This window comes from Melanotaenia boesemani, chromosome 21, assembly GCF_017639745.1.
Source record: "Melanotaenia boesemani isolate fMelBoe1 chromosome 21, fMelBoe1.pri, whole genome shotgun sequence".
Classification (NCBI taxonomy): Eukaryota; Metazoa; Chordata; class Actinopteri; order Atheriniformes; family Melanotaeniidae; genus Melanotaenia; species Melanotaenia boesemani.
Window position 1 is genome coordinate 11,032,877 of NC_055702.1, and position 15,045 is coordinate 11,047,921.

Genomic DNA, 15,045 nt, shown 5'->3' on the forward strand with positions numbered 1-15,045 from the left:
TTGCACAAGTTCATGAATAAAAGAGTGTAGCTGCAGGACAATCAATGCATGGGTGTGTGGACTTGGTATTATTTGTCCTTAATGTAGCTGTGTCTGACATCATAGGGAGCCTTTCACATAACTTTTTCCATTTTGGCATTTGATCAATAAAGAAAATTTGGAATACTCCACCTGGGTCCATTTATATTTATGTACACTTACAATAGAAAGACTGAAGTTAAGGTCATGTTTAGATGTTTTATTGTATTCTCACTTGCTCAAGGCTGTTTATTTATTAATTTTTTACACAGACACTAAATTTTTTTCTTCAGAGTTTCTTTATTCAACCTGTTTTTTTTCTTTTTAATTCTAATAAATGTCCAATGTCCACTGCAGATAAAAAAAAAAAAAAACATTATTTTGAGTTTCAGGATTAAAAGATATTTTTCCTGTCATTCAGAAAATGAACTTCAAAGACTAAATGCATAATTGAATCTACCAGGAAATATAAAAATGTGTTTACTCTAATACATTTGCCAAAAAATGGGTCAGATTTGGCAGGAAATCAGATTTTGGCCCAGGATCAGGAAATCTTGAACTAATAGGTGATTCAGTTACTTTCGGTAAGGCCCAGTTTTGTACTTCTTTTTTTCTTTCTCTATTTCTTCCCATCTCTACTACGTTATTTAAATGACAGAAAATAAAACAGGCAGCAATGGTTGGAAAACAGAGGTAATAGGAAAACTTTCCTCATAACACTCCAGCGTGCTACAGGCGACCTGTCCAGGGTTTACCCTGCCTCCTGGGACAGGGTCCAGTCCTGGCTGGATGACGGACTTGCAATAGCTACATTTTCCTTTTTTTGGTTCTTCTTCAGTGGAGCTATCTTGTTACAGATTATTTTTCCACTCCTGTTGCCATGAGACAATATGGACACTTGCATCTTGATGTTATTGCCGTTTGCCATTATTAACCAGGGCGAAGGTTCTCAGGTGGGTGGTGCTAAACCCATTTAAGAAAATGCTTGTTCAAATCCTGCCCAACACTTTTTTTGTTCTTTTACCTTTTCACTTCCAGGATTACTTTTTTTTTAAACTTTGCTTTTCCCTGCTAATGGATATGTTTTAAAGTGTGGAATATTAAACCACTACACATCTCACATGTAGACAAACATTTCCAGTTATTAAGTTTTGCTGAAACGGAAAAACCTTGGCTGATGTTTTTGTGGACTATAACCTTCAGATATGCAATAAATATTAATATCTATATTTACTAGATATAAAAATGTGCCTAAAATATGGATTTTAACCATTCTTCCAAAGCTGTCAACAATCTCAAATGAAAACATTTATATCCGCATGTTCCCTTAGTTTTTACTGCCTGCCCTTTTACAGACTACATTTATCTTTTGCATTAAATCCTGCATGCAAAATAAGATTGATCTTGTTTCACAAACTTCTTACTTTAATGTGCATTTGAAGCTACTCATTTTTCCCCCCACTGTGCAGCCTCATTAGTAATAATTTGCAGTATACAATAAGCTTTGTCTGAAATATTTTTTAAAGTAATTAGACTGAAGAGCCTGACACAGCTTGTTTTCTCTACCATTACAGATGTTTTCTGCTATTCCTTCCAAATTCCTTCCAAACATCAAGAACCCCTGCTGGTATGAGGAATACACTGGAAACATCTCCTCGGACCCATACAGGGCGAATTTGTACGGACGCTATTCGCGGCGCTTTCGGATAGTTTTTCAACACTTGAGGACCACCTTCCATGAACATTTGTTTCATCGCAACAAGAAACTTTACCGCATGCGGTGCCTGCCTTATTTTTATATTATTGGCCAACCTAAATGTGGCACAACAGACCTGTATGACAGACTGAGGCTCCACCCAGATGTCAAGTTCACCACTTTCAAAGAACCACACTGGTGGACCCGCAAGAGGTTTGGTGAGTGAAGAACACTTCCGCTTCATGTGGCAGAGATTTCAAGCTGTTCATGTACAACTCATCACCTTGGCAGAAACATATGTCAGGGGTTTAAGGAGCACATTCACTGATTGCTTCATGCGCTTAATTGGATGTGTCTCCTAGACCTTTACTGCTATCTTACTGGTATAACGTATAGTAATTAAATTCCTAAATTTCTCAACATTTCAGTTGTTATTTGGGGAGAAAGTCATTTGTATATTGAGTGTATTTTTCTTCCTCTATTTCCTCTCCAATTTTTTTTTTTCTAAATATAAAAATTAAGTCCTGAATTTGACATGTATTATGTTATTTTGACACACACAGCTCAGCATCCAGCTGTAAATCCAGTGCAATGCACTCAGAAATGAATAGTTAAATCCCATCTTGTGCTGTGCATAAGAATAAACTTATTTAGTTTATATTCAAGCTGGGAGTGGTTAGGCTGACATTTACAGCTCTAATGCTGTATTTACAATCTTAATTGCCTCCTCCATTACCATTTTGAATGCTAATTGCCTCTCTCCTCTTGCCTGGAGCTTTTACACCATCATTAGCTTCTAGCCACTCCAACTTATCTATCTTTTTACCTACATTGTAAAGCTCATGTGGTTATGCTGCTCATTAAAAGCAGAGCCAGAACATGCAGAGGAATCTAGAATAACTCTACTGTCATCTGTGACATAGATTTGTTACTGTGGTGGAAACCACTAGAAAAGAAGATGTGGAAAGTAGTGTCTGAAGCCTCCACATACTTTGAACCCACACGTGTGGGGGAACTGTTGCTTGTACCACTTTAGCACTTGTTGCACTCATTTCTTGTGACATCTCTCTCTACCATGTTTCTTCTGTCAGCATTTACTTGTTGCTTATTGTGCAGCTTTCTAGTGACTCACACTTTGTGAATCTTTGGATTTCATACTTTTTAAAAGGGTTATTGTCCAATCATTCATTATTTTATAAAAAAAACCTGCAAATTATTTAATTTGTTGATGGAGCTGCTACATATTCTATAAACCTTTAAATGCATATAGGGGGTTGCTTACTGGAAATATTTGCTAATTCAGCTGGTTGAGACGTTAATATTATTTAATATTATTTATTTAAAAAATTGGCATGTTCCTTTTCAGCAGTTTTAGACACAAAGAGCTCACTGCAAAAACAATTTTGGCTTGGCATTTAATGAGTTTGAACAGGTGGCAAACAAGTCATTCACTCAAACAATGAGAGAAACGCTGCATGTTGAGCAGTAAGAGCCGCTTCATAGCAGACATCTGGTCGGATGGCAGTTCTGTCATTTAATAGTGTGGCTGCCATCTTGGTTTTTACTGCGTAAGCATCTGTGATGTTAAAAGAACCACCACACCACCACAGATGGGACTTAAAGCCATGCAGGAACTGTTACTGATACATTAGTCCACCCTTTTAAACAACACTCACTCAGCTTGAACATGTGCATTGCTTTTTTTTTTTTTTTTTTTTTTTTTTTTTTAAACTTTACAGCTAATTGAAATGATTCTAAGTAGGTCACAATTTTCTTTTTTCTTTTTGTGAGTGGCCCCCCCCCCCCCCCCCCGCCCCCCCCCCCCCCCCCCCCCCCCCCCCCCCCCCCCCCCCCCCCCCCCCCCCCCCCCCCCCCCCCCCCCCCCAAATAAAAAAACAAACCATCTCTTTCAATTTTTTTTATTTTTATTTTAGGTTTGTTACTATTTCTAATTTACACAGTCATTAAGATTCATGAATAATGGAGAATCTTCAGCAGCTCTGGGGACAGGAATCAGCGAGTCCGTGTGTGTGGGCTGCACTTGAGAGAGAGAGAGAAAAAAAAAAGGCAAAGACAAAAAGGAAAGCTGTAAGAAACTGTTCTGCCACTTATCTGATGACTCTGTTTAGAGTGAGCTCTGATTTTGAACAAAGATTAGATAATTGCATGATGCTGAATTGGCTATCAAAGCTATGACTCTTTTTTTTCCTTAAAAATGACATTCACGCTTTAACATCAGTATAGTACGAGGACTCAGTTACCAAGGAGAGTTCCCACAGTAGATCTAAATTATCCGTCTGGTTAGGAAATAGTTTTTTTTTTTTTGCTATCCGTCTAAAAAATATTTAATAATTTTAATAAATTAGATGATATTTCAGTGTAATTTGTGCAAGGGGTGCTACCTACAAGTATAGGCTGTATCCTTTAAAAAAATAATCAGAATTCTCCTCACAGATATCAAAAGAGGCTTGAAAGTAGCAGCCAAAGCAATCCCTTTGAAGTTCATCCAATTGCTGACTCTGCCTCTAATCCCTCTGAGACTCACAAAATTTAATAGGTGGATTGATCAGTCTGCATGCAGTACTTTTTTCAATGTGTTTTGTCTGAGTTGATAATTATTTGTGGATAATTTATTTGCCTGCCTCGTGCTTATTTCAGTAAAATGTGATGGTGCGTGCAGCTGTATTTAAGGAGTGTAATCTCTTCTCCATTATTGTCCCTCTTCATTCCTTCTTCTTTTTTATTTGCCATTGCTTCCTATTTATACTTTTCCAGTCCTGTGCTTTGAGATGTTCAATGGCAATCAGCACTTTTGTCTTTAGACTTCCTTTGAGAGCACTCTGACTTCAAATGGCCTTGTTTTGTATTTATTTATTTCATTCCCCACAAGGTTCATTTCAGCAGAGGCATTGAAAAGGTGATTTGATGTGATGAGTGCCTCATAACTAGATGAGCAGGCTGAGTGTTAAGGAGATGTATCTGCTGTGTACAGTTGCCATCAAAAGACCAAGCAGATTCGGAAACTGTGTGATGCTTAATTCATATCAAAAAGCGAAGGAATGGAAAAAAAACTGAGAAAAAACCCTGAAGGAAGGCAAACCAGAGCCATCACAACTTCTAAAAGTGTGACTGTTTGAGATTAATAATGATGCAGGCTGGTGGTTTGGAGACTTTACCAGAGTTTTCTAATCATGTTTGCTTCTAACACGGGAAGGTATTTTACTGGGACACCATCAAAGCATCATTCGAAGTAAGAGACGCCTGAGTTACCTCATTATCCTTATGCTGCATGGATCCTCCTTTACCAAGCCATCCACATTTGCCTAGTAAATTCTAATTATTCTGTGCACTGCTACAGCTCAGATGGAAAACACATTTGCTAGCCCTACTTTTAAACATTAACTTGACAAAAACAGAAAAAAAAATCTGCTCAATTTGGATTAGATCTGAACTTGGATTTTATAAGGTCAAGCTGTAGTCAGGACAACAGTGAAACCCTAATGGCCTCATTTAGCGTGATCACAGGCAAAAACAGATGGATGGAGGGGCTAGGCAGGAATGAAAACAAGCTTAATGAATGCACACCCATCTTTGGCTTTGAAGTCCCACTCAAAACAATGTCCACTATAGCAGTTTATCAGTCTTAAAAAGATGCAGCAAATAAAAACATACCTTAAGATACAAGTCTGACTTTCTACATTTGCTGTCTTTTATTTTTGTCAGGCATCATTCGTCTTAGTGAGGGCTTCCATGATCGATATCCAGTGGAAGACTACCTGGACTTGTTTGATCAGGCTGCTTACCAAATCCAGGGCAACCTCACAGTAAATGCCAGTGGATCTCCCAGTCACCCTAACATCATTATAGGTAAGTAACACAATTATAAATAAAAATCTCAGAGAATTAATACTAAAGTAGCAGTAGACTTCTTGCTATCAGTGGTACTCCTTTTTGTCCCATTTATGCTGCTTTGCCTGCTCGTCATGGATTTATTACAATGCACTCCACCCTCCTTGTTACATACACCATGGAGAGTGTCTTACAAACAAACAAACTGATGTCTACAACATTGCTGAGTTGGTGTATTGAGCATCTATTGTGTAACCTACAGATGTACTAGATATTGCAGCATAATGCATCATGAAGATGACACAAAACAAATGGAAAAAAAGGAAACATGCCAATTTCAAGGAAACATTTTTTTCCCTATTACCAATGAATCTGAGTCAAAGAATGCAATCACAATCACTATGTAGGAAGATAATTTAAATTCAGTGTCTTGAATAAAGTTCAAGTCGTTAAAATGAACTTTCACCCAGCCCTTGGCCTAAAACAATCACTCCAACCTTGGCATCAAATATCAGCTGTAAGAGTTATGATGAGTTACATCTCAGATACTCTGCTTTTTCCTCTGTGCAAGCAAAATACAGCTGCAGTTCAAACTCTGCAAACCTCCAAAGGGGTTGCATGCTATGACAGGAAGTTCTCTATTAGCAATCAAATATTTCAGTGAAATGAACAATCTGTTGCACTATCACAATCTTAATGACTTGTTAGTGAGCTGATAAGAAGAGCTATGATTAACTTCTTGTAAAATGCTGTCTGACATCTTGCTAATCAGCTCTCCAGGCAGTTTTAGTTGTGCAAACATTTCCTGTTCTGCATAATCTCTAGCTTACTGGTGTCAGAGCATCACATCATGCCAGAGCAGCTTCTGCCCCTCCTCCCTCCCTTGAATCATGTTTGTTACTCAGGTCATGTATAAGTGCTATGATACGTGACCTGGTAGTATTCTGAACCACATCAAATTGCAGCAAGTAGTGTTTTGGCTCTGGATTAGCTGACCTTTGCCCAAAACGTCCTTGTACTTGTAATCTTGTCACCAAAATTACAAAGTTACTGTTAACACAGCAGGTAGTGAAGCTGAAGCACAGGGTTGCTCTGTACCAGCCACTTTCATTTCAGCCAGGATGGGTCATTTTTGAGCGAGTTGGTGACTCAGCCCAACAGAGAGGCTCTAAGAGCTTAATAATACTGGACTTCCTTCTGCCTCACATAGCCACTTCACTGAAGTGCTGAATAAAGGAATCATTGTTTTTTCTGTCAGGATAGCAATAATATCCGCAGCGGGGTGGAGAAGCCATGTAAACCTCCTTCCTCTATCAGCATATCCTGTTTCCAGCCTCTCTGCTTCTATCTGTTTCTGTCCTTTCGCATCGTCCAAGCACTATCTCAAAGAAACTGCTCAGCTGCAAAGAAAAACTGATTTAAGTTCTTAACAATAGTCTTTTCACACTAGACTGAGTTTGTGTATTGAGCACAGCTTAGCATGTGGCCCTGCTTTGTTTCTTTCTTTAAATAAGTAATCCATGTAATGTCCGGGGGTGGGGGTGGGGGGGGGGGGGGGGGGGGGGGGGGGCAGTAAGGGGGTGGTATGCTAAAAACCTCACTCAGTATTCACACCATGCCCTGGGAGAACCCAGCAAGGTGCAGGCCTGTGGCCAGGATCTCGGCCTCTGATTCTCTTCAACCGCTTGCCAAGTCCGAGCCGCCGTGGAGCACCAGTGGCACGCCGGCCTGGCTCCTCCATTTTTATGTTGCTCTGTTTAAACCCTCTCCCTGAGGAGCAAAGTCAACCCCTTTAATGGACACGGAGACCTTTAAATAGACTGGATCACAGTGTGCATCATTTCAGGCATAACAGCATTAGCAGCGATCCTGTTTCACTTCCACCGTTGTCATTACGGAAAATAGGTCCCGGCTATCATTCTTTCTCTGAGGAAGAGAGGAAGATAAGGCTTGTGTTGTGCTCCCGCCTAATACATCACGGCCTCACTTCACTGATAAGAGGATAATGAAGGCACAGACAGCCTAATGAATCCTGAATATCATTTCATAGCATTGCCTGATAAAGTTTCTGGGCTAAAGCTGTTTGAGAAATGATGCTTTCTGACTTTTTATGAGCTCTGTTTGGACCACAGGCCTTCTAGAGCTTTTCTTCACAGCTAGAGATGCAATTATTGTTGCTTTTTTGTTGGTGCACTTGCTGTGGAGTCTCTCATTAAATTGACCTGTTACATGGATGTCAGGAATTTGCTGTCTGTTAGTTGCGGCCTCCCTTTAGCAGCAACTGTATGAGGAAGGTGAAACAAAGCTGATTATCTTAATTTTTTTACAGACGCAGAATAAATTAAATTGGTCAGTTTATACTGGTTATTCTGAAAAATGAGTTTGAGTGAAAACATTCCTGTGTGGGAGTTAAATCTAATCAGGGTTGTTAATGTGTACATTTTAATCATTCTCAACTGCACCTCAAGCCAAGTTTTTACAGCAGAAGTAAATAATCATAAATTCCACATTCAGTTTAGTTATTCTGGCTTCATCAGGGAATATAAATCATGCTTAGTTATGTTTGAGAAATGATGTTGGTTTTGTTTCCCAGGGAGGAAGGGCTAAACCACTCTGTGGCTTTGAAAATATACAAAAAAACATAAACAGGAGTCACAGATATAATCAGCTGCAATGAAAGCAGTCAAAACGTCTTTGTACATGTGCTTTGCTTTGACTCTGCATCTGAGTTATTTTAAGACTCTGATGGTCTCTGTGCTTGTTTTCATTTCAACCACTGTGGGTGTATCTTTTAGGCGAAGCCAGCGCATCCACCATGTGGGACAACAACGCCTGGGTGTATTTCTATGACAACACCACAGAAGGGGAGCCGCCTTTCCTTATCCAAGACTTCATCCATGCCCTGCAGCCTGATGCACGCTTCATTGTTATGCTCAGAGACCCTGTAGAAAGGTGGGAGAAATCTCCGCTTCGCTGCCCTCAATTATGTATCTGCTCCAGAGTGCCAGTAATGATACACTGCTGAAACTCTATCACAGCTGTTTACCCTGCTGCTACAGACAGATGCTTTTCTGGTTTACAGGGGAAAAAAAGCCATGTTGTCATGCAAGATGAGTTGAATTTTACTCAGACTTGTAGTCACATAAGATTCATGATGATGATGCTTCTGTTAGAGATGTAGAGAGCTCACTATAGAACACATGATAGGTTTACTTATATTTATCCAATATTTATTTTTACTTGAAAGAACATCAGAGCATCCTCTCTAAACTTCTGTGCAACCTTTTTCAAAAACTATTCAAATGGAAATAAATTACATGCTCAATTAGATGAACTGTGTCATTTTTATTATGTTAAACTTGTTTACAACCTGGGCCCATCCTCTATTCAAATCCTTTGTAACATTCCTAACTGAATAGTGCTTGAGCTTTTACACAGCTTCATCTCTTACATTTATTTTGCTTAGAGGCTTAACTGGTATGAGGGAACATCACAGACAAAAAAACAAACAAAACAAACTACAATATGTTAATTCTAAGTACACAAAGGGCTGTTATGTTTGATTTATTTTAATTATTTTTTAAAAAATGCTTGGATTAAGACACCAGCCATATTTGTCTTTCTTCACTTTTTCCTTTTTTTAATCGAGTGGCTGCATAATGAGCTGCTTTTTCAGATACACTTTGTAGCAATAGGATAATTTTCTGCTATTAATACACAGTAACACCTTGTTTACTGTCAACCGCTGTGATCTGTGCCTGTGTCGCTGCAGGTAGCTTTAATGCATAAAGACAACAGTGGGTTTATAATCATTACCATCAACAGAATTAAAAGTTTAGTCTCCCAGAAAGACCAAGAGAAACTCATCCATGCATTCATCTCCAGTAGGCTGGATTACTGTAATGGTCTTTTAACAGGACTTCCTAAAAAGAGCATTAAACATCTGCAGCTCATCCAAAATGCTGCTGCTAGAGTTTTAACCAGGACTAAGAGATCTGAACACATCACACCAGTTTTGACATCTTTACACTGACTTCCAGTCAGTCACAGAATAGATTTTAAAACCCTTCTGATTGTTTACAAATCCCAGAACGGTTTAGGCCCAGAGTACTTCTGTGATATGTTAAGAGAATATAAACCTAGCAGAGCTCTTAGATCCAAAGACTCTGGTCAGCAAGTCCAAACCAAAGTCCAGACTAAACATGGAGAAGCAGCATTTAGCTGTTTTGCTGCAAACAAGTGGAACAAACTGCCAGTGGAGATTAAACTTTCACCAAATGTAGACATTTTTAAATCCAGGTTAAAAACATTTTTTTTCCCGTATGCCTATGCATTAAAATCTGCATGTTAACTTTTTTTTTTAACTTATCTTGCTTTTAAAAATTTTAATGTAATTTATTATTTTATTGTGATTATGTGTTGATGCTTTTTACTATTTCTGAATATCTGTAATGCCTTTGTTTTATGTAAAGCACTTTGAATTGTCCTGTACATGAAATGTGCTATACAAATAAACTGCCTTGCCTTGCATTGTCTCTAGATTAGATCTTTAAAAACCTGAAACAATATGCTGTATTTTAATTGACCTTCATTTATTTTTCATTTTCATTTAATTTACCTCCACTGTCTTACAGGCTCTACTCTGACTACCTGTACTTTGGTATTGCCAACAAGTCTGCAGAGGATTTCCACGAGAAGGTGTCAGAGTCGCTGCAGCAGTTTGAGGGGTGCCTTATGGAGTACTCAATGCGTTCCTGTGTATACAATACTACTGTCAACAACGCCATGCCAGTGAGTGGTCCCACCCTCCTGCTTTTGTCTCACAGTCCTGCTTGAAAGCAGCATTTAGCGAGTAGTTTAATAGCTGGTGGGAAGGGAGACGTAGGAAAGGAGTGAAAAAAGCAGATGGAGTGAAATCCACGCTTCATTAGCACATGCTAAAGCTTGCAGGACAGACTTTACTGAAAAGGATTGGCACCACTTATGAGCAGTCAAACGTTTCAAGCATCTCTGTGCACAACAAAACCTAGCAGTGCTATGAACTTCCGTCTCACTCACAGGCCAAGTCTTAGTGTCAGGCAGTGCAGGGCCCCGGTGTTAGGCTCTTGGCCAGCTTTACCCACAGTACCCTCAGCCAGCGGTATGAGAAAGGGAGAAGGAAAGCAGCCAGTCCTCTTTTGGCTCCATGTATAAACGGCCTTGTGTTCAGAGGTCCTGCTCTCCAACTGCCTCTGACAAGCGTTGTGGCCCTGTGGGAACATGCTTGCTCTCTGCAGCTGGCCTAAATGTCCATCCATGAATATCGGAGTTATTAGTCCATGCTGAAAAGCATTACAGCTGTTCTTACAGTAGTCTCACATTCCTGTATCTACTTGATAAAGATTTTGAGCTCAGATTAGAGACTGAAGATAAAAAGGAGAAATAAATAAAAGAATGAGAGCATAATAATCCCTTGCTGTTGTACCAAGCTTACTTTGCAAGTAAAAAAAGAAATTAAGAAAGATTGAAATTACTTATTTAGGTTGTAATCATCTTCAAAAATATCTTTTCAGTTTTTATAAAGAGGCAAAACTACATAAATTATTTCGTTTATCCTAGTTGCTGTGCAAAGAGCTATGACTTTTGTTGTTGAGTTTCAACCTCAGAAAAGAATAAACATGCTTGTTTGGTCAACAATTGTCTATTAAACACTTCAAAATCCAAAGATAATTCACTTTACTCCTATATGAAAGACAAAACAGCAGAGTGAAGCACCATCTCATTTTAGGATGATAAAATTGTCATTTTTGCTTTTAAAATTGGAAGTAGCAGACCACAGTAAGTGACATAAAGTCAAGCCATGAAGTCACGTGTTTCACTTGCAGGAGGTGATGCAGGTTTCTGGCTCCATGTGTAATTCCATGTTTCTCAGATCCCTTAACTACTCAACATAATGAACACACACATTACCTGCACATGTTTGTATGCCCACACAGTGTCTAGCATTACCAAGCTGAATTCATGAGGAAGATGAAAGAAAACAGATGAAAATGCCTCCTTTTTTTTTTTTTTTTAAGTTATGCAAGCACCACTATGTCCGTCTGCAAAGGAGGAGGTTTCTGGGACAGAACTTGGTTATCTCACATTGGTTTCTTTGTTTTGTGCCCACAGGTGAGATTGCAAGTTGGCCTGTACATTGTCTACTTAATGGACTGGCTGACTGTCTTCAGCAGAGAACAGATTCTAGTTCTAAGGCTGGAAGACCATGCTTCCAACAGGAAATACACTATGCACAAAGTCTTTGATTTTCTTAGCCTGGGTAAGTAAATGTGATAATTCCCTTTGGGGACTTTGATCAGTGCAATACAAACAGCTCACTAAAAACACGTTAAGGATTTAAAATGTTTCAATGGATGTGATTACTAGTTGCAGGATGGCAATTGCCTGGTATCGCCGATAAGTCTATACAGAATACTGGTCCATACTTTTTTTTGGGGGGGGGGGGCATACCTGTCTTTCATGATGTTGACTTTTTTGTTAATTTAAAAGATTTGCAAACTGAACTGCATAACACACCCTGTTTGTAGTTTAGTCTTTCATTCACATAACACATACTGGGTTTGACATTCTGCAAGCCAAGAATGAGCAGTTGTCTAGCACTCATTTATAATGACCAGCATATATTAATATATAAACCGTATATATATTCATGTGTGTTTAACAATATATTCTGCATACCTGTCTTATCTGACTCCCAAGGAAAATAATATTAAGCATGAGGAGGACTCGTTACCACATTCCCTCTTCTCTTTTCTGTGACATTGCGGTGTAACTTGCAGTGTACACTGCAATATAGTTTAGCTCCATATGCACGAACAGCACATGTATTTCTTTAGCAAAGTGTGTTGACTCTGAAGTGTTTCAGTAATGTACAACCTAGAAGCTTAGAACAAACAAACATCACCAGAGAAGGGTATTTTCTTATAGAGCAGACTGTGTTTTATGAGTTGCTTTTCTATAATTTGAATAATTGTCTTTAAGCATCTTCTTAACTTCTCAAAGAGGTGCCAAGAGAATCTTTATTCCTTTCAGAGTATTGTCTTGCAGTTGTTTGGTGAAATCTCATGTGTGACAGAGGTGTCTGTGTGTTTTTTTACAGGACCACTGACAAAAGAAATAGAGTCAGGAATTACAAGAAATCCGGCCTCAAACACCAGGAGACCAGCTGACAAAAACCTGGGACCCATGCTGCCCATCACTAAAGAGATCCTACGGGACTTTTACATGCCATTTAATGAGAAACTTGCAAAAGTGCTGCGGAATGACTCGTTCCTCTGGGAGAGCGGCTCAAAACTCTGAACTGCCTGTTTTTTTTTTTTTTTTTTTTTTTTTTTTTTTACAGTAAATAAAAAAATTTAAGGGAAAAACAACCCCTTTTTTTGGGTTTCATCTTTCTCAAGTGCCCATTAAAGAATAATGATTTTTTTTTCTTCTAATTTAAATTATTTTTAAGTTATAAAAGCAGAAATGAATCAAAGATAGAAAATAGCACAAGCAAGTGTGTTTTTGTTGTGAGTCAGTGTGAGAGAAAAGGAATGAGTGAATATAAGAGATGCTGGCAGGTATTGATTGTTGTTTTCTTGTGATTAGATGTACAAAAATAAATAGTACATTTCAAGATATAAGTCTTGTGTTATCTCTTTCACTTAATCTGAGTTAGAAAGGATATCCTATCCCAACACAACTGAAATGAGACACAGAACAGCTTTTTGCACTTTTATCTGCAGTATATCAAATAGCTAAACATTTTAAGCTTTTCTCATAATTCCCAGCCTTGTTAGTGGTATAGAAAATGAAAGTGGTCAAATCTATTGTTAAAGCAAAATAGATATGCGAGACAACACCCCCCTCTACTGGACAACACATGGAACTGCACCCATATAATTAACCTCAACAAATAAAAACTGATTAGTCAATGATTTTAGCAGTTGGCTAAAATTAAAGACATAAAAGAGAAAGTGACCCTTTATTTTTCTTATTTATTATGACAAACTTCAGATAACACCGTTATAATAGTTTAATTAAAAGTAGAGGCAATAAAAAAAGGCAATTTGTTCAAAATTGTGTATCAGTTTACTGAGAGGCAACTATCCAAATACTCCAAACATGTTTTCATACTCATTTTCTCCTTAAAAGTGAGAGCTATGTGCAAAGAAAGGCCAACAAGGAATACATAAGCCTTCTTTTGTGTGTTTTAGTCCTCACTCGAATCATCCAAATTAAGAAAGCATGATATTTGGAGAAGGCTTCTGGTTCCAACCTCAGCTAAGGCCTTTCTGTGTGGAGTGTGTATGGACTCTTTCCTACACACTGACCCTCTTCAACAACCCAAAAACATGTGTCATGTTAATTGGTGTTTCTAAATTCCCGCTGAAGATTAAGTGAGTAGATATTTATCTCTTTGTAGAGGTATGGACACGTTGAAGCCTGAGCATATCCATTCTCTACACCAGAGGGCGCCAGTACCTAATATAACACAGCTGAAATTTGAATTTTTAAACATAATATACAAGGAATAGCCACATCACAATGACAACAATGATTTAGATCTGGAAACAAGATTAATTTTCAAATAGTGGCGGAAAAAAAATCAGATGTTATTATTATAGATGTTATATTATTATCCCAATTTTCCCTGAGGACTCTCCAAAGGGATTGATAAAGTATTCCTATTCTATTCATGGCTTGGCTTTCTTCCTTGGCAACTCATTATCTTTACATATCATTTACATCCAGACAAATCTCCTTTATTACGCTAAAATATGATACAGAACTTGTTGAACTGACGGAGATCCAGATCTTTTTGTTGCTGTTTTCAAGAACAGATGTTGCTTTTTTTTGCTCACAAAGTACCTGCAGTGTTTTCTTTTCACTTATATTACAACAATTTGACTGAAAAATGAGTGAATCCTTTAAAAGATTTTTTTTTTTTTAAAGCTGGATGGTTCATCTGTCTGACTGAAGAGGTTCTGCTTCAATGAAAGCCTCCATTTACAAATATTATCAAAGCTTCTTTCATTCTGGTCTGTACTGTATCAGGATACAATGACAGTAAAATTGGCAACTGATACCTCTGGAAAAACCCAAGAGACTATTTGAGATCTCTTTATTTCACTTTTTTTATTACTTATGTGATTAATTTTGGTTTTAGTGATACAAATATGACAGAAAATAGAAATAACTGGCACTGGCAAGCCTCACAATTCATCACCTCTTGTGAGACTGATTTAAAATGGCATCAAGGAGTTAATGTCTGGCGTATCATCCCTAACCTCTGCATTTCCCTCAAGGATGCATTAAATTCAACCCAACAGAGACCAGTAAGATGCAGGATGACAACCCTCAGCCCAGGGGAAGTAAGCCTGCAGATGTTGGTATGAAATGCTGGAGGATTAGCAGCAAGAGCGGTATGGAGGGAAATTCTTCATTCAGCAGACAGCAGA

General features: G+C 38.3%; 1 protein-coding gene across 2 annotated transcripts in view; it reads left to right on the forward strand.

Annotated features, from left to right (window-relative positions):
* The window catches only part of LOC121633082 (carbohydrate sulfotransferase 15-like), a 45,071-nt gene extending 31,851 nt beyond the window's left edge, over positions 1-13,220 (forward strand). For both annotated transcript variants that reach the window (XM_041974959.1, XM_041974960.1), the window contains exons 3-8: positions 1,593-1,932; positions 5,438-5,581; positions 8,359-8,515; positions 10,198-10,354; positions 11,714-11,861; positions 12,702-13,220. In XM_041974959.1, the coding sequence (XP_041830893.1) occupies positions 1,593-1,932; positions 5,438-5,581; positions 8,359-8,515; positions 10,198-10,354; positions 11,714-11,861; positions 12,702-12,901 (1,146 nt within the window). In that variant the 3' untranslated portion in view covers positions 12,902-13,220. The remainder of the gene's footprint in view (positions 1-1,592; positions 1,933-5,437; positions 5,582-8,358; positions 8,516-10,197; positions 10,355-11,713; positions 11,862-12,701) is intronic.
* The last annotated feature ends 1,825 nt before the right edge of the window (positions 13,221-15,045 follow it).